This window comes from Pleurodeles waltl, chromosome 6 (assembly GCF_031143425.1).
Source record: "Pleurodeles waltl isolate 20211129_DDA chromosome 6, aPleWal1.hap1.20221129, whole genome shotgun sequence".
Lineage (NCBI taxonomy): Eukaryota > Metazoa > Chordata > Amphibia > Caudata > Salamandridae > Pleurodeles > Pleurodeles waltl.
The window spans coordinates 1,556,179,200-1,556,202,938 of NC_090445.1; the positions used below are offsets into that span (position 1 = coordinate 1,556,179,200).

The 23,739-nt window shown below is 45.5% G+C and overlaps 1 protein-coding gene across 2 annotated transcripts in view; it reads right to left on the bottom strand.

Annotated features, from left to right (window-relative positions):
- MTOR (mechanistic target of rapamycin kinase) overlaps positions 1 to 23,739 on the bottom strand; it is a 1,113,749-nt gene that overhangs the window by 461,129 nt on the left and 628,881 nt on the right. For both annotated transcript variants that reach the window (XM_069241238.1, XM_069241237.1), the window contains one exon: positions 872 to 1,011. In XM_069241238.1, the coding sequence (XP_069097339.1) occupies positions 872 to 1,011 (140 nt within the window). The remainder of the gene's footprint in view (positions 1 to 871; positions 1,012 to 23,739) is intronic.

Genomic DNA, 23,739 nt, shown 5'->3' on the forward strand with positions numbered 1-23,739 from the left:
GTCTAAGATGTGCTGAAAGTAATGTGCAGAGCCTCACGTTTTCAAACCACAAATTAACAGGGTGGTGGGGTGCAGGTCCTGCTCTAAGTTTGCCTGGACAGCCCAGATATAGTGAACTTCCAGGAAGAAGTGAAGCTCTGTCTATAGGCATCTTCCATGGATGGTTGTTTGCGGTTTTGGGAGGAAGCGGAGGGGATTTATACGGATTGAAAAATAAGGGTGAAATAGACTTGTCTGTAATCTATCAGCTTGATGGAGGCATTTCTCTGTGGTTCAGCTGTCAAACTGTCACACTGCTGAAAAGTCACCACTTTGTATTGTTTCATGAACAGGTGGAACCAACTTTGGGGGGCCAAAAGTAAGGGGATGATGAAAGTAGAGCAATTATTGAAGTTCTATGTCCTAACAATCAGTTCGGAATTCAGTACTTTCAAGATCAGCCATCTGGAGCTAATCTAAGATCCCCTTCTAAACAGGACAGCATGTCTCAGAGTCAAGAGCACACGCATACAGCTGTGTGTCATCCTGCCCTAAAAGATTAAACCATACTGCCAAATAAGGTTCTTCAATTAATGGCAGCAGTCTCAGCTTTTAAAGACAAATTAATTCCAGCAGGACCAGCTGGTACCATCCAACTCTAACAAGAGAAACGGTTACACGTGCAGCACATCAGTACTCTTTAAACATCAGCACACTCTTTAAAATATTACGGGCATAACTTCCCCTCACCCATAGAAAAGCAGCCACAACGTAAGCGTATACACTCACCACTCTCCAGTACCTATCATCTTGTCCCACAATCCACTTCTCCCAGAGTTCTGTGGGTTCATGCATGCGTGAGGCATTGCAAGGGACACAGTCCCAATCTTACCATTCGCCCAGCGCTTCCAAGCAACGCATGCGGCCAAGCATCAACTCAGAGTCATCTTTGTTCACTTCCATCTTCTTGTCATAGGCGAGGAGAGCATCTTCCCACTCATGGAGCTTCTCATACCAGGTGGCTTGGATCTCCTAGAGAGTAGGAAATGGAGGGGTGAGGCAGGAGGTTTGAACCGGAGACATACTGCGAAGAGAGAAAAACCAAAAGTAGGAGCAAAGGAGGAGAGGGCTGAGTGGGAAATCTCTAGAAACAGAGCAACAGAAACAGAGGATATTTAGAATAGAGAGGTACAGTGCAAGAGAGTAGGTGTAAGATAACAGGAAACAGAGAGGAGTTCGTAAAGAGAGGATCAAGATGAAGAGAGGACGCTGAGATTATGAATGAGATACAACACTAAGAGGACGCAGGAGGAACAAATGGAATAGGGAAATAGTCGACACTGAGCAGGGTGAAGTCAAGCAAAAAAGGAAGACTATAAAAGAACAGGGATAGGTAATCACTAGGAGGGTCAAGAAGAAGAAAAGATAATGGAAATAAGAGTGAAAATGCCGGAGAAAGAAGAGGTGACAATGGGGATATATGAAAGAGTTTGTAAGGGTAAAATAGAAAGAGAATACCAAAAGAATAGAGAGTAGAGGATTCATAGGAAGGGGCAAAATAAATGGAGGATAAAAAGAGGAGAGGGGCGTGGCAATCAAGAAAAGGGAGAAAATTGAGAGGATAGTGGAGAAAAAGAAACTTTAGGAAGAGGATAGACCACACCAGGATTACATAGGGGAAAGAGTAAGAGGAGGAGGGAATACTAAATGGATGATAGACACAAGAGAGAGAAATACAGAGGATACAAGAGGAGTTGACACGGAGGGAAGATGGGAGGTCAGGAAATTATGAGGACTAGACTATACTGAGGAAGACAAACAAACCAGAGAAGAAGCAAAATGAGAGAATGCAGAAACTTGGATAGGATCAAGAGGAAAGTATAGTTGGGGCAGAGCGGTGAGTGAGGAAAACGAATAAGAAGCGAAGATGAGGAAGAGGAATCGAGGTAATAGGTACTGGAAGAAAAGAAAAGGTGCAGCAAAAGCAAAACAAGCATTTAGACAAACGGGGAACGAGGAGAAGAAAATGAACAAGAGCACTGAAAGAGAGAGAAAGAAAGAAAGAAAGAAAGAAGGAAGGAAGCCAAGGGAAGAGAGGCTTCCAGGAGGACATAGAGGAGATGTGGGTGAGCAAGAAGAGGAAATGGAAACTTAGGAACAGCACAGGTGACACGATGTTTGTAATGGCCCCAGGAGGAATATCATGGTTAGGGCCCTCAGTGATGAGGCCTGGCTTAACAAAGTGGCAGTGGTCTTTCACTTTGTTAATACAGACCTAACTCACCTCAATCGCAAAAAAAAACACAAAAGGGGATTTGAAGACAGGACTTTTTGTCAGTAGGTAGCAAGAATGCCGTGGGGTCCAGTGAATCAAGGAAAAGGGCCCCTCTGACTGCTGTTCGGTATTAAAAAACATACAATTATCAGGGATCAATGGGCTCCAGTGCCACTGCAGCGCCAATGGCAGCTATGCCCCTGCTCCTTATTTGTAAAGAGATGGGCCACTCTGCTCCGAGTTACGGTTTTTTGGTGTTTCGACATTACATCAAAATGAGGGCATGAGTCGGGGATACATGCGCGTAGATGGCGTCAAGCTACTTTTTTTCAAAAGTTGGGCCCCACTGAAACATGCTGAACTTATCCTGGTGTGATTTTCCGACACCCGGACACGTTCAGCAGGGGCTGCACATTGTCTGCTTTCCTTTTCGAGGGGCAATTAGGCCTCCTTTCCTTCTATCCTCGCTGGGGTCTGGAGCCTCATACGAAGATGCAAATACAGTTGAGGGATACAAAGGTACACAGCTTCTTACTACTTCACAAGTAATTATGAGAGGCATTGTTTTGACCTTGGCCAGACCCTGCACATAAGAGATATGCATGCACTGTGATAATGTCAAATGCATTGCCCTGTCCCAATATTTACACAAATAAAAATTCAAAGAGCACTATTTTTTTTATATTATAGTGCTACTCGTCCCAGTGCAGTGTATCAGAGCGCTTCACATCACACGTATGCATCATATATTGACAATAAATCTTATGTGTGTAAATGAATGTACATGAAGTGTTACATAAAGGTAGTGAGGGCTAGAAGGTGTGGGAGTCACAAGTCCTTCATAGCTCACTGGGCCATATTAGAAGGATTACAATTTATTAACTGCAAGTAACAAAAGGATATCCATATTAAAAGCAGTAACACACTTACCTAGCTACATAAAAATCTGTAATTTGCATGTTAGATTATGTGCTTTGCAGGAGACAAGTGAACCCTCTATGCTACTTTGATTCAAAACAGACTAGACAAAACGCAGATCTGTCTAGCAAACGCATAAAGCTTCAGAGTTATCTTACCATTATTATTGCTCCCTGAGATTTACTGTGCACACGAAGATTTCTGCAGTATGTGCCTTAAACACACAAGATATTTTAAAAGGCAGACTTTGCAACAAAGTAAGCAGAACAGATTTACTGCCACGTTTTTCCTTGTTGCCAATTTCTCTTAATGGCAGCGTTTAAAAAAAAATATATTAAGGTCAGATATTGCGTCAGACTTGCGTCACTTTTTTTTTTTTTTTTTTAAACATCCCTACCCAAAATCTCCTTTGTTAAATCTCATAATGTGCTCAAATGTACTCATGATGGACGTGCTAAACATATGTATGAGGTGTCAGGATCTGATGTCACTTCTCACTTGCTGTGATGTCATGGGGTATGATGCCATTTCTTGAGCTATCACTTCCTCTGATGTAGCACCGTGATGTCATGTGCCGTACTGTCACTTGCATACTTCCTAACCTGGTTAGTCCCCCCACTTTTCTTTTTTAGGACTCGTGCCCTGATTATCATTCTACAATAGATCGCTTAGCTTTAATTTGAAAAGTTCATGCAGTGAATACTGGAGTAATTTGAAGGAATTTCTTCCTCTTGATAATGGCAGTTAATACGGTTATCAAAAGTGATTTCACGCGTAAACTCGAGAAAACAAGTTGTAGAACGATGATAACCAACATAGAAAGAAGCACCTGGCCTAAAATACCAAGTAAGGTACCACTAGGCCCACATGCAAAATAAACACAAGGTAGCACTCACATTTGCTATCTGCGGTAGCAGGTACTATATAAAACATAATTTATTATCATTATGAACTTGGAGACGTCTGTGGCACGCTGATAATCTGCTATTCGGAAACTACAGTTTGCTTCACAGAACTTGAAACAAGGACGGGAGGCTCCCGATTTTTGAAGCCAGAAATTGCTTTTTTTTTTATTTTATTTTTTTTACTGTCTCTTGCCTCAAATTGACTTTGTTTCAACGTATGCCAAAGGGGAAATGCATTCCCAGACTGGCATTTCAAAATGTCCCACTTTTTAGTTGTAAAACGTTGGCATGTATGCCTCACTGACCCCAGTTTCCATACCTTTCTTTACCTGGACTTCAACCACTGTTCAAACCCCACTGCCGGGCCCCTCGTTTATTGCCAGAGACGTCAGAAGGTGCACAGGGATCACTGCCTGCAGCCAATGCAGCCAAACCGCAGTGCCCGACGGCATCTATGCACCTCGGATTTCGATGGCTCAGTCTCCTACTACCTTGTTTAGTCCCCCGACTCCCACCCCCACACCCCCTTTCCCACTCGGCCTCCTCTATTGCCTGCAATGCCCGTGTAAACCCGAGACTCACTCACTACTCGACATCTCAGAAAGCACCACACGTGTATGAGACTACAGTGGGTCCCATCCACCCTGCCCCCGCCCTATATCACACCCTGGGAGGGATGATGTAATTGAAGCAATTTCAGCTGTCAGAATCTTCTCAGAACAGCCAGTTTAACAACAGGCTTTCTTTGTCTGCCCCCAGGCTTATGCGAGGGAAAAAGGCCTGCAATAAGAGGGGAGCCTGGGGAGGGGGAACAAGGGTAAAATCCCCGTGGGGTGGAGAACTTGCAGTGCATCTGCCGTGCATTTCTCTCTCCTGGATTTATGCGCTAGAGGTAACGAGAAAGGTGGTTTCTACGGGCAGCATCAGACCCTAACTGGCTCTCAGTACAGTGCTTAATTTGTGCTTGTTGTTTCCGGTGCTTAGCACTCGCGCTTATTTTTTAGGGCCGGGGCTTAGTCTTCTGCCTCAAGTATTTGCTGCGAGCAAAATACACATATGGGGAAGACGGAGGACCGGAAAAAAGAAAAAGCGTCACAAAGGAAGACAGTAAAAAACTGTGGGAGTGAGCTGAAGGGGCAGGGAGTAGCTTTATCTGGATTGAAGAGGCCCGAGATGGCTTCCGGATTACGGCACCTCAGCATTCCGCGTTCACACATTTAATTGCAGCAGCCGCGTGTTTAAGAGGAGGGCTTTGGGCACCGGCACCTCTTTATTTACAAATTAAGGACTGTCTCAGTATAAACACATCAGGAAGGGCAGAGGCCCGCACTCAAAGGGTGCCTTGAGGGGCTGGTGCAATAACCCGCGCCAGAGGCCCGAACGGGCGGTGGGGTCCCGAAAAGGACTAACATGACTTCAGGTGGCACCTCCACCTCTAATTGGGAGGTAGGGGGTGGTTTGAGAACAACGGCACCAAAATGACAAGAAAGAGTGCGCAGAGCTGATTTGCAAATGAGCCTGGAGGCAAATGAAACGCGTTTAAGGCGCTGCTGGAGTCCCATAATTGTGGTATAGATAGGGCAGCCCAACAAATCAAGCAAGCGCAAGCTACCGCACCTCCGCGGAGGTATACGACCCATTCCGACTGGAAACACCGGCCACTGATCCGGCAAAGGTTTTTTATTTATTTTTATTTATTTGGGGAGTGTGTGTGTGTGTGTGTGTGTGTGGGGGGGGGGGGAGGGGAGGAGGGGGGGGGGGTTTGTTCCTGAATTGCGCAATATTAGGTCAGCCATACATGGATAGCAGGGCAAAGAACACATCTGGCGCAAGGAATTTATAGACATATTCACATTGTTGGAAATACAGGTAGATAGTATGGTATCAAACAAGTGGGCTGAATGGTAGGATATGCCTCAATTGAGAACGCTATATAGTTAGTGCGTGCAGCAGGGCGTAGTGCCCTGAGGGCAAAAGCAGACCTTGAATCTGCCTTCAGACGCCTCCCAGAAAAGTCAGATAGCTACCATCTCCTCTGTTCTAAATTTGAGGGAGAGACCTATTTTGATAAGGCCCTGCCAATGGGATGCTCCATTTCATGTGCGTATTTCAAGGACTTCAGTACATTCTTGAAGTGGAAACTACACAGAAGAAACCCCAAAGGGGGCAAGCTCCATTATGTGGATGATTTCCTTTTTGTAGGGGTGCCAGACATAGCGGATTGAGAGTTTACTAGGCTGCTTTCATCACTGGTGGGGGAGCAAGGCGCCACTCTGGCCAAACAGTGGGCTCCATGATAAAGCTAGCATTCCTAGGGATAGAGCTAGAATCCACCACAGGAACATCCTGCATGCCAAAGAACAAGGTGCAGGACGTGACAAGCAGAAGCTTTTCCCATTCACAGGTGCGCAGACAGTTTGGCAGGGCAGGCTAAGAGATATGAAGCTAACTTTATGGTCCAATAACTAGACGATAGTGCACGCAATCAAAAGTGGAGCAGCCAGGGGCCCCTGGGTTCTAAAGCTACAGAGGCATGTGGGTAAAGCAACAGCTAGCAAGTAACCTTCAACTTGAAGGCAAGGCATGTTCTGGGGGTCAATAACTCTCAAGGGGATACACTTTCCCGATGGACAAGTTCAGGAAATTGGCCCTGAAGACAGAGCAAGCAGTAACCCTTTTCCTGAGGTCCTCAGGGCCCTGGCAGATGCGACCTGTCCCATTTGACAGGACATGCACTAGCCTCCAAAACAGCACAGAGGTAAGTGACATATACCAAAACAGTGCAGAGGGTCACTGGCCTGAATTCCTTCAAGGACGCCCGAACTGCGGTAAGGGCAGCAGAGCAGTTTGTGAGATGGGTGTTTGAACAGAAAAAAGTTAAATTCTAAGGTGAGAAATATGCAGTTAGAGGTATCCACCAGATGTGCAGGTTTAAAGCCACTAGGAATCTATTGTTTTTCATCAGCCTGTGAATGTGTTTTAAGAAGCTTAAGACTGAACGAGAAAGGTTCCAAACGAGCATTCACAAAATGACCGTCATTGAACAGCTGGTATTAACGTGAATATTTTAGGAAGCTGGCCTGGTGTGTGGTGGACATCTATGGCGTTGGCACCTTATAATAGGTCCATGCAACCCTTATTAGTGTATGTAGGCAGTGTCTAGAAAGCCAGGGCTCTATACAGGTAGCTGTGGATGAGCAGCCAAGACTTATCTAGGAGACATGCAAATCTTATGCAATACCACTATTGTCACACAACAATTACACACATGAAAGAACCACTCAGTGTTACAGAAATAAAGGTATTTTATTATGGTAACACAACACTAAATTACTTATAGGCAGTCCCCCCCAACCGGCGGTAAGTACACACTATATACATGGAAAATGTCCCTTACCCAGTGTACATCTGTTCGTGGCATGTTCCGCTGAAGATTCACATGCTATGCATAGTCCTGCCATCTAGTGTTGGGCTCGGAGTGTTACTAGTTGTTTTTCTTCGAAGAAGTGTTTACAGGTCACAGGATCGAGTGTCTCCTCCTCTTCGGCTCCATTGCACATGGGCATCGACTCCATGTTAGATTGTTTTCGCGCAGAGGGTAAGGTAGGAGTGATAGAGTATAAAGCAAGGAGATGTCCATGCAGATGGAATAAAGATATATATACATATGTACAAATGAATGTTTTAGCTTAAACGGATACAGGCTCCCGGGGAGGCGGGAAGGCGCATGTGAATCTGCAGCGGAACATGCCACGAACAGATGTACACTGGGTAAGTGACATTTTCCGTTCAATGGCATGTGTAGCTGCAGATACACATGCTATGCATAGACTACAAAGCAGTTTTACCTCCCATGAGCGGTGGTAAGCCTGTAGGAGCTGAAGTTGTTTGAAATAGTGTTCTTAGTACAGCCTGTCCTACTGTGGCCTGTTGTGTTGCTAACACATATACACAGTAATGCTTGGTAAATGTATGGGGTGTTGACCAAGTGGCTGTTTTACAGATTTCTGTCATTGGTATATTTCATAAAAAAAGCCATTGTTGCCCATTTTTTCCTGGTGGAATGTGCTTTTGGTGTTACTAATAGCTGCCTTTTAGCTTTTAGGTAACATGTTTGGATGCATTTTACTATCCATCTAGCTAGTCCTTGCTTTGAGATAGGGTTACCAGTATGTGGTTTCTGGAATGCCACAAATAACTGTTTGGTTTTCCTAAATGATTTAGTTCTATCAATGTAATACATTATAGCTCTTTTAATGTCCAATGTATGCAGCGCTCTTTCTGCTACAGAGTCTGGCTGTGGGAAGAAGACTGGGAGTTCCACTGTTTGATTGATATGAAACAGTGATATAACTTTTGGTAGAAATTTTGGGTTTGTTCGAAACACCACTTTATGTTTGTGTACTTGTATGAACGGTTCTGGAATAGAGAAAGATTGGATTTCACTAACTCTTCTTAATGAAGTAATTGCAATGAGGAATGCAACTTTCCATGTTAGGTATTGAATCTGACATGAATGCATAGGTTCAAATGGTGGACCCATGAGTCGTGTAAAGTACAGTATTTAGATTCCACTAAGGCACTGGGGGTGTTCTTGGTGGTATGATGCATTTTAGTCCTTCCATAAAGGCTTTGATAACAGGGACCCTAAATAGAGAGGTGTGTTGTATATTTTGCAAATACGCTGAAATAGCAGTGAGATGTATTTTGATGAACGAGAATGCTAAATTAGATTTTTGCAGATGAAGCAAGTAACCTACAATGTCTTGTATTGACGCTGAAAGAGGGGCAATCTGCTTAGATTGACAGTAAAACACAAACCTTTTCCATTTGTTCGCATAATACTACCTGGTAGTGGGTTTTCTTGCTTGTTTAATTACTTCCATACATTCTGTTGGAAGATGTAGATATCCAAACTCTAAGACTTCAGGAGCCAAATCGCTAGATTGAGTATTTTGGGATCTGGATGCCTGATCAATTGCTTGTTTTGGGTTAACAGATCTGGTCTGTTGGGGAGTTTGATGTGTGTTACCACTGACAGATCTAACAGTGTCGTGTACCAGGGTTGACGTGCCCACGTTGGTGCTATGAGCATGAGTTTGTTTTGATGCAGTTTGTTGACTAGAAATGGAATGAGCGGGAGAGGTGGAAAAGCATAAACAAATATCCCTGACCAGTTGATCCATAGAGCATTGCCCTTGGATAGAGGGTGTGGGAACCTGCATACAGAGTTTCAGCATTTTGCGTTTTTGCTGGTGGCGAATAGGGCTATGTCTGGTGTTCCCCAGTGATGAAAGTATGTCTGAAGCACTTTGGGATGAATTTCCCACTCGTGTGTTTGTTGATGATCTCGGCTGAGAATATCTGCCAATTGGTTGGGTATCCCTGGAATGTATTGTGAAACCAGGTGAATGTTGTTGTGTATTGCCCAATGCCAATTTTTTTGTGCTAGAAGGGACAGATGCGATGATTGGGTCCCTCCTTGTTTGTTTAGGTAATACATTGTAGTCATGTTGTCTGTCTTGATAAGAATGTGTTTGCGAATGAGAAGAGGCTGAAAGGCTCTTTGTGCTAGGAATACTTCTAGCAATTCTAGGTGATTTATGTGAAGTTGTTTGTGTTTGGTGTCCCATTGTCCTTGAATGTTGTGATTGTTGAGGTGTGCTCCCCACCCTATCATTGATGCATCTGTTGTAAGTATAGTCTGAGGCACAGGGTCTTGAAATGGCCGCCCTTTATTTAGATTTGTGGAATTCCACCACTGAAGTGATATGCGTGTTTGGCGGTCTATCAAAACTAGATCTTGAAGTTGACCGTGTGTCTGCGACCATTGTTTTGCAAGGCACTGTTGTAAAGGCCGCATGTTTAATCTTGCATTTGGGACAATGGCGGTGCATGATGCCATCATGCCCAACAGTTTCATTACAAATTTGACTGTGTACTGCTGGTATGAGTGAATTTGTGCTAATACATTGTGGAATGCTTGCACTCTTTGTGGACTTGGGCTTGCAAGTGCTGTTTGCGTATTTAGTGTGGCTCCTAAATACACGGATGAATTTGCGCAGTTGCAGGTGGGATTTTTGGTAGTTTATGGAGAACCCTAGAGTGTGTAGGGTTTGTATTACATAATGTGTATGGTTTTAACACTGTGTATGACTATTGGATTTTATAAGCCAATCGTCCAGATATGGAAAGACATGAATGTGTTGCCTTCTTAGGTAGGCCGCAACTACCCCCAGACATTTTGTAAATACTCTGGGGGCTGTTGTTATCCCGAAGGGTAACACTTTGCACTGGTAATATTTTCTCTGTATTACAAACCTGAGATATTTTCTGTGTGCTGGATGGATGGGTACGTGAAAATACACATCCTTGAGGTCTAATGTTGCCATGAAATCTTGCTTTTGTAACAGTGGGACTAAATCTTGTAGTGTTACCATGTGAAAGTGTTCTGATAGGATGTAAAGACTGAGAGTTCTGAGATCTAATATTGGTCTCAAGATTCTATCTTTTTTGGGAATAAGGAAGTACAGGGAGTAAACCCCTGTTCCTATCTGATTTTGAGGTACAAGTTTCATGGTTTGTTTGAGTAATAGTGATTGTACTTCTTCTTGCAACATGGAGATGTGTTGGGAGGAGAGTTTGTGTGGTTTTGGAGGTATGTCTGGGAGAATTTGTGCCATTTCTATGCAATAACCATTGCGGATAATAGACAATACCCAGTTGTCTGTTGTAATGGGTATCCAATTGTTGTGGAACGTTTGCAGTCTTCTTCCCACAGGTAAGGTGTGATTTGGGAAGAGATGGAGGGAGTCACTGTTTTGGCTGTGAGGCTTGTTTTGTTGGCTGATATTTTCCCCTATCTCTGGGGAATTGGCCTCTATAATTTCCTCTAAACCCACCTCGTTGGTTTTGAGGCTGGTAAAATGTTTTGGATTGTGAGGTGGATGCCTCAGGTGTTTGCGCTCTAAAACCACCCCTGTATTGAGGTTTTCAAAATGAACATCTGTATTGCGTGGTATACAGAGCACCCATGGCTTTAGCGGTGTCCGAGTCCTTTTTCATCTTTTCAATGGCCGTATCAACTTCAGGGCCAAAAAGCTGTTTTTCATTGAATTGCATATTAAGGACAGCCTGCTGAATTTCAGGCTTAAACCCTGACGACCGAAGTAATGCGTGTCTCCGAACAGTAACAGCAGTATTGATTGTCCTAGCTGCTGTGTCTGCTGAATCTAGGACTGATCTAATTTGGTTGTTAGTAACAGCCTGCCCTTCCTCGACTATTTGCTGTGTTCTTTTTTGTTGGTCTTTGGGGAGATGCTGGATGATATCTTTCATCTTGTCCCAATGGGCCCTATCATACCTAGCCAGTAGCGCTTGGGAGTTGGCCATCCTCCATTGATTGGCTGCTTGCGATGCTACTCTTTTGCCAGCAGCATCAAATTTCCTGCTTTCTTTGTCTGGTGGTGGTGCATCACCAGATGCCTGAGAGTTGGCCCTTTCCTAGCTGCACTTACAACTACAGAATCAGGAGGCAGTTGTTGAGTAATGAATGCTGGGTCAGAAGGAGGTAGTTTATATTTTTTCTCCACTCTGGGAGTGATGATCCTGGCTTTGACTGGCTCTTGAAATATTTGATGTGCGTGCTTTAACATGCCTGGAGGCATAGGAAGGGACTGGTAGGTAGTGTGTTTGGAGGATAATGTATTAAAAAGAAAATCATCCTCAAAGGGCTTGGTGTGCATGGCGACATTGTGGTATGATGCCGCCCTAGCCAGAACTTGAGGGTATCCAGTGCTATCTTCCGGTGGTGATGGTTTGGAAGGATAACAGTCTGGGCTGTTACCCGGAATGGGATCTGGATCTTAGAGATCCCACGGATCCACATTGTCCTGTTGTGAATCTACAGAATGTAGATGAGACTGCAGGTGTAGGAGTAGTAGGTGGAGAAACAAGCAGGTGAGGAGAATGAGGAGGAGACGGAGGAGGTGAAAATTGTGGAGGTGGAGATCTTTGCTTAGGTCTTGGCACTTTAGCCTGTGGCTGATCAGTGTCCAATTGTTCTTGAAAGGCCAGCTTCCTCTGAGGCTTCAGAGGAGGTGCAGTTATGATCTTGCTAGTGTCTTTATGAATGTGAATTCTGGCCTGCCTTTCATCAATGTCCTCCATCTGTGTGAGTTCCTCCGAAAATGTATGGCTTTCTTTAAGTTGTTTTAAAAATCCATGCTCCTCTGTGTAACTTGGTCTTTCCAGCTCCGAAGCCGGTTTCCTCGGGATCGAAAGGCCAGTAGTGGATGTTGGCCTCGGCTCCGACAGCGATTTTCGAGGCTTCGACTCGAAGGGTCGGTGTTAGCCTGTTTCGGAGCCAGTGCTTCGGCTCGAGTCCGAAGGTTTTGGTGGCGTGGCCTTTCCCGGTGCTGAAGTTGTTGCTTGGTCACCGGAGGTCTTTTTGCGAGTTGAGCCATGGCCTTCTGGCAGTGGCGTTCCCGAGGCCTTATGTTTGGGCTTGGATTGGACAGGGGCAGACGTACTCACATGCTGGCCTGCCGTGACCGGTCTATCCTCCTCGGACTCCTGCTCGAAATCGGACCCTCGGACGGAGACTGCGGTGGTCATGATTTCCTCTTCGTCGAGACGTTCAGTGCTTTTCAACGCCATTTCCAACCTTCCTGCCCTTCTGTCTCGTAGAGTCTTCTTCGAACGGAACGATCTGCAGGTCTCACAAGTATCCTCTTGATGGTCTGGAGAGAGACCGAAATTACAGATGAGATGTTGGTCTGTATATGGAAACTTGGCGTGGCACCGAGGGCAGAAGCGAAATGGGGTCCGGTTCATGAGGCTTCCAACAGTCAGCCCGACCAGGCCCGAGTTTGGCACGGTTGCCCCGAAGGCCAAGTAAAGAAGTTGAATCCGACGGTACCGAAGTGTCAATGATACGCAATCGGAACAATACAGACGAATTAGAGAGTTTTTAGAACTTTTCCGACTCAAACTACCGGAGCGAAAAGAAACACGTCCGAACCCAATAGCGGAAAGAAAACAATCTAACATGGAGTCGATGCCCATGCTCAATGGAGCCGAAGAGGAGGAGTCACTCGATCCCGTGACTCGAAAACACTTCTTTGAAGAAAAACAACTTGTAACACTCCGAGCCCAACACTAGATGGCAGGACTATACATAGCATGTGTATCTGCAGCTACACATGCCATTGAACATATATATATATACACAATAGAGATTAGCATAGAAAACAACAAGCATTGGCAAAACTGCAGAACATAGTTAGGGCCCTAGAGGAGGGCCAAACCACATACTAAGAGAGGTATGTGAAATTAAGTTCCCCACCCAAGGGTATGCAGTCATTAAAGGAAATCTGGAAGAACTAGGGACCCCAAGAGGTGAGTACCTAAGTGAACCCCCAGTGACCAGGAGAGCAGAGGTAAGTACCTGGCTTCCCAAGGACTGACAAGAGGACTTAGAAAATGGATCATGCAAGAACAGGAACAGAGTAGAAGAAAACAAAGGTGGATTCTGGAAGAAGAGGACCTGCAAAAGAAGGGGACAGAGTCCGGTCCGTGATGGAGTGTCCAGTGGAGGCAGGTGCCACTACCTACCCTTCTGTAGATGAAGATCTGGGTCGACGGGGTAAGAAGACGACCAATTGTGGAGCCCAGGAGCTGAAGAGAAGTCCTTGGAGCAGTGCAGATGGTATCCCACGTTGGTCGTAGATGGTCAGTGGTGTAGGAGGACCACCAACAAGCCTTGGCAAATGCAATAGGAGCAAAAGAAGAGCTGAAAGGCTCAAGAGGACCAGCAAGGACCAGGGGACTCGACACTTGAAGAGGAGTCCTGGTTGACCCTCATCAGTTGGGAGAGCCAACAGAAGATGTTGCAGCCCCCACAGACAACCCACTGACAGGAGGCACAGTAAATTGCAGTGTAGCTCAATCAGCACACCTGAAGAGGAGTACCATGTTGCTGGAGCAGCAGACAGGAGACCGTGCTTGGCAGAATGAAGTGCTAGGGAGCGAGGCTACATGAAGCCTGAAGAGTCCTTGGAGCAAGAAACAACAAGCCTTGGTAGCTGCAAAAGTCGAGTTGCACACGGGCACTGTCTCCAAAGTTGGGCAGCTGGTAGAGGGGACCACTCCAGAGTACCACCTGTGATGCAGGATCCATGCAGTTCCAGAGGAGAGGAGATACACGCATCCGGACATAGTTGAGGTAGGTGCCTTCAGATGCAGGGGACTGACTGCTTCACTCCAAGGAGGATTCCTTCTTGCTTCTTGGTGCAGGCTGAAGTCTTGCCGATCCCAGAGGATGCACAGCCGAGGAAATGTTGAGTTGCTGGAAGGAGCCAGAGAAACAAAGTTGCAAAGCGAGGTCGTTGCAGAACTGTTGGTCCCTGAAGAGTCCAGTTGCAGTTCCAGTGGCCAGAAGTAGAAGTAAACGATGCAGAGGAGTCCTAGTGGAGTCTTGCACGTCGAATCTGGGGACCCACCCTCAAGGGAGTCCCTAAATAGCCCTAGAAGGGAGTTTGGTCACCCTGCAAGGTGACCAACTATCAGGAGTGGTCTCTGACGTCACCTGCCTGACCTGGGCACTCAGATGCTCCCAGGGGCTTCTGCAAATCTTGGTTTCAGGATGGCAGAATCGAGTGGCCACCTGAAGGAGCTCTGGGAACCACCCCTGGGGTGATGGTCACTCCCCTTTCCTTTGCCTAGTTTTGAGCCAGAGCAGGGACGGGGTCCCTGAATTGATGAAAGCTGCTTTATGCAAGGAGGGCACCAAATGTGCCCTTTAAAGCAAACTGGTGGATTGGGGAGGTTACCCCACCTAAGCCTTGTAACACCTATTTGCAAAAGAGAGGGTGTTGCCTCGCTCTCCCACAGGAAATCCTTTGTTCTTCCTTCCCCTGACTGAGCTGGTTAAGCAGCAGGAGGGCAGAAACCTGTCTGAGGGATGGCAGCAGCGCAGGCTGCCCCGGAAGGCCCCCGAAGACTGGTAGGAGCAATATTGGGGGGTCCTCTGAGTAGCCCAGAGAGTGCATGGAATCAAACAACCTATACTGGCAACAGTATTGGGGCATGATTTCGACATGGAACTGGAGTTGGTAGGGGCACCTCTGCTCATGCATGAATGCACTCACACACAAGTACCTGCACCCTGCCATTTGGGCTAAGAGGGCTTACCATAGGGATGAATTACCGTGACCTGGTGCAGCGACCTGTGGTGAAAGGCTGCACGCACCTTTTCATGCAGGCTGCAACGGCAGGCCTGCGGACACATTTTGCATGGGCTCCTAAGGGTGGCATAATACATGCTGCAACCCATGGGAGCCCCCTGGAGCCCCAATGCCCTGAGGGACTTATAAGGGGGCACCAGTATGCCAACTGTGAAGTACACAAGGGTCCTAGGCAACCAAAGTTAGAGAGAAAGAGCACAATCACTGGGGGTTCTAATTAGCAGAATCCCAGTGAAACCAGTCTAAGCATACTTTTAGCATGCAAAATGTGGGGGTAACCTGCAAACACAGGGTACTTTCCTACAAATATCTCTGGTGGGAAACCAGCCAGTTACAAAATGAAGGGTATCACTGTAAATGTTGACCTATTGAATCTTAATTAGGTTATGATAGGTTCGTAGAAAAATGCACCTGCCACAAATTACCACCGGACAAGTTCAGAGGTCTCTGAAGCGGATCAGGCTTCTGAGCAGAAGCATTCATTGAGGTTGACAGGCTCCATGTTAAATCTCTTCATCGGAGATGAGATATCACTATGCCCAGTAATCCCTTTTATCCTGTCAACTATGTGCTGTGCAGCTGCACTGTGTTGGCCAAACAATTCCGAACCTCTGACCAGTATCAGTAAGTTGCAGCATAAGGAAAAATAAAGCTATGTCAGGTCCTCCAACTGATGTTCATTTCTCTGTGCACATTAAAGAGAAGACCAATCAAAAAGGTGACAGGAAAAAAGGGCAGAAAGAGAGAGGATTGTAGCTTGCTACTAATACCACTGGAATCTATTTTTGATACAGTACCAGAGGTTGGATTTCAAGCCACACAACAAACTGCACTAACTGGTCGTAAAGACCCCTTCAGGCCCCAGGGACCACCACCTCCCAAGGGCTACGTCATAAAAATTGTGTGGGGAGGGGGGCCTTTGGGACCACCACATCTCACAGTGATTCATTAAATATAAGGGTGCTGCACGGAACCCCAGGGACCACCACCTCCCCAGGACTACCTACTAAAAATATTTTGCAGGGGGAGCCAAAGGACCCCCATGGGCCCGAGACCACCACCTTCCCAGGGCCACAAATTTAAAATAGGAAGGGCCAGGCGGACAACCCTGGCCCCACACCCACAGCACCCAGTATTGATTGAAGGGGACCATGTTAGAAGTCTCAAGGCCCCCTCAAGGCATCCTGCGGGAGCCATCACTGCTCCTGCACACAGAGAGCTTAAAATGCAGCTCCCTGCGTGCAGGAGCAATGTTATCATCTCTTTCCCTGCCCACATGACAGTGGCAGGGAAAGAGATGAAAACTCCACTTCCAGCAAATGGGAGCTTTTTTAACGCTCCCGCTTGCTGGGAGCGGCGTTATGTTTGCTTCTGCTTGGTGGGTGGATCCGCGCACCCTCCCTCATCATTATCAGGGGCAGCTTCCCCACAGTGGTGGAGGGGCATCACCCTCCTGGCCGAGCCAGCAGATGAAAAATAAAATGATAGCTTGCTATTATTTTATTTTTTCATCATTTTCAATCTGCTGGCTCAGCCAGCAGCATGTACAGGGAGGAGCGGGGCTGGGCCAGAGGAGGAGGGAGGACTGGGAGAGTGCACTAAGTGTGCATGCATGTTTGGCCAGCTGTCTGAGGCCAGCCAAACACACCTGCTCACTTAGGTTTCCCCAACCCGGCTGTATACACAGCCAGGCTGGAGAAACAGCACAGACCCCAGGCTGGTATCTGAGCGGCAGTCCGAGCCACTCAGACCAATCCTGATGCTGCTTTCATGCTATGTTTAGCATGTAAGCAGTGGCAGGATTGCTGGGGAATCTGTGCTGGTGTCCCAGCGAGTGCTGGGACAACACAAGAGGAGCGAGGATGCTGCAGGCAGGAAAAGACAGGTGGCGCAACGGAAATGGTAATTGTTTTCTTTAAAAAAAATTAAAAAAAATGTTGTTTCCCCCGCCATCCTCCCTGCCCCCCCTTGACATATGCGGCAGCCGCCACTGATCATTATTAAGTTAAAGCCCCAGGGAGGTGGTGGTCCCAGGAGCTTGATACCCCCTCCCATCCCATCCCATATTGCATTGTTGAGCCCCAGGGAGGTGGTGGCCCCCGGTGCTTTAATACTCCCTATGAGGGAAAAGGGGGAATGCGCTCTCTTCTTTATACTTCACAAATACCCCGGGCCTTGACCACCCAGGGTCAATAAAAATAAGAAACGGTTTATTTATGTATTTTTTCAATTCTCAGCAAAATCCACTGACCCAGCCGTTAATTTTGCAGAGAATTAAAAAAAAAAACATACTTTTTAGGTCTGGGCAGGGTACAGGGGGACCCAGGGACAAGCCTAGGGAGTTAGGGTATTGCTACCTTAACATCTTCTCTGTTTTTTTGTGTTTTATTTTTTAACGGGACTCAGATGAAGCGGAGTTCCAAAATGGCTGCCAACATTTTCTGGTTGAAGTGTTGGCAGCCACTCACTTCTGAGGCAGAACATCTCCCTGGATCTGCGTCTCTACAAATACACATTTCTTTTCCTTAAAATAACTCGAAAACTACTGAAAGGATTAACACTAAATAGGAAAAATCTTGATCTGCGGACCAGAAGCTACCTTTCTGCTAAATCTGGTGTAATTCTGTCCAGAGGTTCGGACGGTAGTCGTGTTCAAAACCCATATGGGAATTAAAATGGGGAACACACTTTTTATGACTCCCCCTCCCCCCCCCTTTTCTCAGCACCCACTTGATGATCACCCCCAAATTTTCCATGCACAACAAGATTCTTGGGCACACTTTTTTGGTAAAATTTCATGAAGATTTGTCAAACTGCACCAAAGGTAGATCCAAGACAAAAAACACACACACACACACACATTATATATATATATATATATATATATATATATATGGAAAATGTCACTTACCCAGTGTACATCTGTTCGTGGCATTAGTCGCTGCAGATTCACATGCTGTGCACATCCTGCCATCTGGTGTTGGGCTCGGAGTGTTACAAGTTGTTTTTCTTCGAAGAAGTCTTTTCGAGTCACGAGACCGAGGGACTCCTCCCATTTCGACTCCATTGCGCATGGGCGTCGACTCCATCTTAGATTGTTTTGCCCGCAGAGGGTGAGGTAGGAGTTGTGTATGCTAGTAATAGTGCCCATGCAATGGAGTGAATGCGTATGTACATAATAAAGTTTTAAGTAATATATTTACAAATGTACAAATGTTTAAGATCTACTTCTAAACGGCTACAGGCTCCCGGGGAGGCGGGTGGGCACATGTGAATCTGCAGCGACTAATGCCACGAACAGATGTACACTGGGTAAGTGACATTTTCCGTTCAATGGCATGTGTAGCTGCAGATACACATGCTGTGCATAGACTAGTAAGCAGTTATCTCCCCAAAAAGTGGTGGATCAGCCTGTAGGAGTTGAAGTAGTTTGAAATAATGTTCTTAATACAGCTTGACCTACTGTTGCTTGTTGTGCAGTTAGCACATCTACACAGTAGTGCTTGGTAAATGTATGAGGCGTAGACCATGTTGCTGCCTTACATATTTCGTTAATTGGAATATTTCCTAGAAAGGCCATGGTAGCACCTTTCTTTCTGGTTGAGTGTGCCTTTGGTGTAATAGGCAGTTCTCTTTTAGCTTTAAGATAGCAGGTTTGAATGCACTTAACTATCCTTCTAGCAATGCCTTGTTTTGAAATTGGATTTCCTGTATGAGGTTTTTGAAAGGCGATAAATAGTTGTTTTGTCTTTTGAAATAGTTTTGTTCTGTCGATGTAGTACATTAGTGCTCTTTTGATGTCTAATGTATGTAGTGCTCTTTCGGCTACAGAATCTGGCTGTGGGAAGAACACTGGTAATTCTACCGTTTGATTTAAGTGGAACGGTGAGATTACTTTTGGTAAAAATTTAGGATTGGTCCGTAGAACAACTTTATTTTTGTGTATTTGAATAAATGGTTCTTGAATGGTAAATGCTTGAATTTCACTCACTCTTCTTAGAGATGTGATGGCAATTAAAAATGCAACTTTCCACGTTAAGTATTGCATTTCACAAGAGTGCATGGGCTCAAAAGGTGGACCCATGAGTCGTGTTAGGACAATGTTGAGGTTCCATGAAGGAACTGGTGGTGTTCTTGGTGGTATAATTCTCTTTAGGCCTTCCATAAACGCCTTTATGACTGGTATCCTAAACAATGAAATTGAGTGCGTAATTTGTAGGTAAGCAGAAATTGCCGTAAGATGTATTTTAATGGAAGAGAAAGCTAGGTTAGATTTTTGCAAATGTAGTAAGTATCCTACTATTTCTTTTGCAGATGCGTGTAAAGGTTGAATTTGATTATTATGGCAGTAATAAACAAATCTTTTCCACTTATTTGCATAACAGTGTCTAGTGGTAGGTTTTCTAGCCTGTTTTATGACCTCCATACATTCCTGTGTGAGGTCTAAGTGCCCGAATTCTAGGATTTCAGGAGCCAAATTGCTAGATTCAGTGATGCTGGATTTGGATGTCTGATCTGTTGTTTGTGTTGTGTTAACAGATCTGGTCTGTTTGGCAGTTTGATATGAGGTACTACTGAAAGGTCTAGTAGTGTTGTGTACCAAGGTTGCCTTGCCCATGTTGGTGCTATTAGTATGAGTTTGAGTTTGTTTTGACTCAACTTGTTTACTAGATATGGAAGAACTGGGAGAGGGGGAAAAGCGTACGCAAATATCCCTGACCAGTTCATCCATAGTGCATTGCACTGAGACTGATGTTGTGGGTACCTGGATGCGAAGTTTTGGCATTTTGAGTTTTCTTTTGTTGCAAATAGATCTATTTGTGGCGTTCCCCACATTCTGAAGTAAGTGTTCAGTATTTGGGGGTGAATTTCCCATTCGTGGATCTGTTGGTGATCCCGAGAGAGATTGTCTGCTAATTGATTCTGAATTCCTGGAATAAATTGTGCTATTAGGCAAATGTGGTTGTGATTCGCCCAATGCCATATTTTTTGTGTTAGGAGACACAACTGTGTCGAGTGTGTTCCTCCCTGTTTGTTTAGGTAATACATTGTTGTCATGTTGTCTGTTTTGACAAGAGTGTATTTGTGGGTTATTATGGGTTGAAATGCTTTCAGAGCTAGAAATACCGCTAACAGTTCTAAGTGGTTTATATGAAACTGTTTTTGGTGAATGTCCCATTGTCCTTGGATGCTGTGCTGATTGAGGTGTGCTCCTCACCCTGTCATGGATGCATCTGTCGTTATTACGCATTGTGGCACTGGGTCTTGGAAAGGCCGCCCTTGGTTTAAATTTATACTGTTGAACCATTGAAGCGAGATGTATGTTTGGCGGTCTATCAACACCAGATCTAGAAGTTGACCCTGTGCCTGTGACCACTGTGATGCTAGGCACTGTTGTAAGGGCCGCATGTGCAACCTTGCGTTTGGGACAATGGCTATGCATGAGGACATCATGCCTAGGAGTTTCATTACTAATTTGACTTGTATCTTTTGGTTTGGATACATGGCTTGTATGACATTTTGGAATGTTTGTACTCTTTGTGGACTTGGAGTGGCAATTCCTTTTACTGTGTTGATTGTTGCTCCTAGGTATTGCTGTGTTTGACACGGCAGAAGGTGTGACTTTGAGTAATTGATTGAGAAACCTAGTTTGTGTAGGGTTTGTATGACGTAATTTGTGTGTTGTGAACACTGTTTTTGCGTGTTGGTTTTGATTAACCAATCGTCTAGGTACGGGAACACATGTATTTGATGCCTTCTGATATGTGCAGCTACTACTGCTAGACATTTTGTAAAAACTCTTGGCGCAGTTGTTATTCCGAATGGCAACACTTTGAATTGGTAATGTATCCCTTGGAATACAAACCTTAGGTACTTCTTGTGTGAAGGATGTATTGGTATATGGAAATATGCATCCTTTAGATCCAGTGTTGTCACGTAGTCTTGTTGTTTGAGCAGTGGGATTACTTCTTGTAATGTAACCATGTGAAAATGGTCTGATTTGATGTATGTATTTACTATTCTGAGATCTAGTATGGGTCTTAGAGTTTTGTCTTTTTGGGGTATCAGAAAGTACAGTGAGTAAACTCCTGTGTTTAGTTCTTGTTTTGGTACTAACTCTATTGCTTCTTTTTGGAGCAATGCTTGAACTTCTAGTCCTAGAAGATTTATATGTTGTTTTGACATATTGTGTGTTTTCGGTGGAATGTTTGGAGGGAATTTGATAAATTCTATGCAATAACCATACTGGATAATTGCTAAGACCCAAGTGTCTGTTGTTATTTCCTCCCAATGTTTGTAAAACTTGGTTAGTCTCCCCCCCACAGGTGTTATGTGTTGGGGATTTGTGACCTTGAAGTCACTGTTTGTTTGGAGGAGTTTTGGGACTTTGGAACTTTCCTCTGTTCCTTTGAAATTGTCCCCCTCTATATTGTCCCCGAAAACCTCCCCGCTGATACTGGCTCTGGTAAGTGGGCTTTGTTTGTGAGGCTGTGGCTTCTGTGGTTTGCCCTCGAAACCCCCCTCGAAATTGTGTCTTTCGAAATGTGCCTCTGCTCTGTGGGGAGTAGAGCGCGCCCATGGCTTTGGCCGTGTCAGTGTCTTTTTTAAGTTTTTCGATCGCACTGTCCACCTCCGGCCCAAACAACTGCTGTCCGTTGAATGGCATATTCAGCACAGCTTGCTGTATCTCTGGTTTAAATCCTGATGTACGCAGCCATGCATGTCTCCTTATTGTTACAGCTGTGTTGACAGTTCTAGCAGCTGTGTCTGCAGCATCCATTGCTGACCGTATCTGATTATTTGCAATACCCTGTCCTTCTTCTACTACTTGCTGCGCTCTCTTTTGGAACTCCTTGGGTAAATGTTCAATAAGGTGTTGCATCTCATCCCAATGGGCCCTATCATATCTGGCTAGTAAAGCTTGCGAATTTGCAATACGCCACTGGTTTGCTGCCTGTGCCGCCACCCTTTAGCCTGCAGCATCGAATTTTCGACTTTCTTTATCTGGAGGTGGTGCATCTACTGAAGTATGAGAGTTGGCTCTTTTGCGCGCTGCTCCCACTACAACCGAGTCTGGTGTTAGCTGTTGTGTAATGTACACTGGGTCTGTTGGTGGCGGTTTATATTTTTTATCTACTCTTGGAGTAATGGCTCTCCCTTTAACAGGCTCCTCAAACACTTGTTTGGAGTGTTTTAGCATTCCGGGTAGCATAGGAAGACTCTGATATTGGCTGTGTGTGGACGACAGTGTATTAAAAAGAAAGTCGTCTTCAATGGGCTCTGAATGAAGTCTGACATTATGAAATGCAGCTGCTCTTGACACCACTTGTACGTAGCCTGTACTATCCTCTGGTGGCGATGGTTTAGCTGGATAGCATTCTGGACTATTGTCTGACACTGGTGCATCATAAAGGTCCCATGCGTCAGGGTCATCGTGGCTCATTCCTGTATGAGTTGGGGATTGCATCATTGGTGGAGTGGTTACCGGTGATGGTTGAGGAGAGTGATGTGGGGATGGTGGTGGTGTTACCTGTTTAGCCACCTTTGCGTGTGGCTGTTTGTCTTTGTCTTTGTCTTGGAAGGCAAGCTTGCGTTTCATTTTGACTGGAGGAAGAGTGCTGATCTTCCCTGTATCTTTTTGAATAAAGAGCCGTCTTTGTGTGTGATCTGGCTCTATTGCCTGTAATTCCTGTCCAAATCTATGTGTTTTCATTTGTGTGGACAGTCCTTGTTCCTCAGTGTAGGAACTTGTTTTCGGTTCCGAGGCCGGATATTTCGGAACCAAAACCTTTTCGGCTGCTTTTTTCGGCTCCAACGAAACCTTTTTTACTTTCGGCGTCGTGCACTCTCGGTGCCGACCCGTTTTGGTGCCGGTGTCTCGGTGCCGAATCTTCTCTGAGCCACTATCTCGGGCCCGAGATTGCTGTGTGCCGGTATCTTGACCGGAGTCGGATGACTTTGACACCAGCTCGCCCTTTTTCGGTGCCGATGAACGGTCACCTACTTTTCGGGTTAAGCCATGGCCTGTTGGCGGTGGCGTCCCCTGGGCTTTAGCGCTTTTCTCGTGAGTTTTTGTTTTCGACGTCTTACTCACGGTTTTCGGCGTTTCCTCGGGATCGATCTCCTCAGAGTCCGACTCCTGGGTGGAGAATGTTTCTTCCTCCTCCTCGAAACGCTGTTGTCCTGTCGGCGCCGACGCCATTTGCAGTCTTCTTGCTCTTCGGTCCCTGAGTGTCTTTCTGGACCGAAACGCTCGACAGGCCTCACAAGTATCCTCCTTGTGTTCTGGTGACAAACACAAGTTACAGACCAGATGTTGATCTGTACATGGATACTTGTTATGGCATTTTGGACAGAAGCGGAATGGGGTCCGTTCCATCAGCCTTGAGGAGACACGTGGCCGGGCCGACCAGGC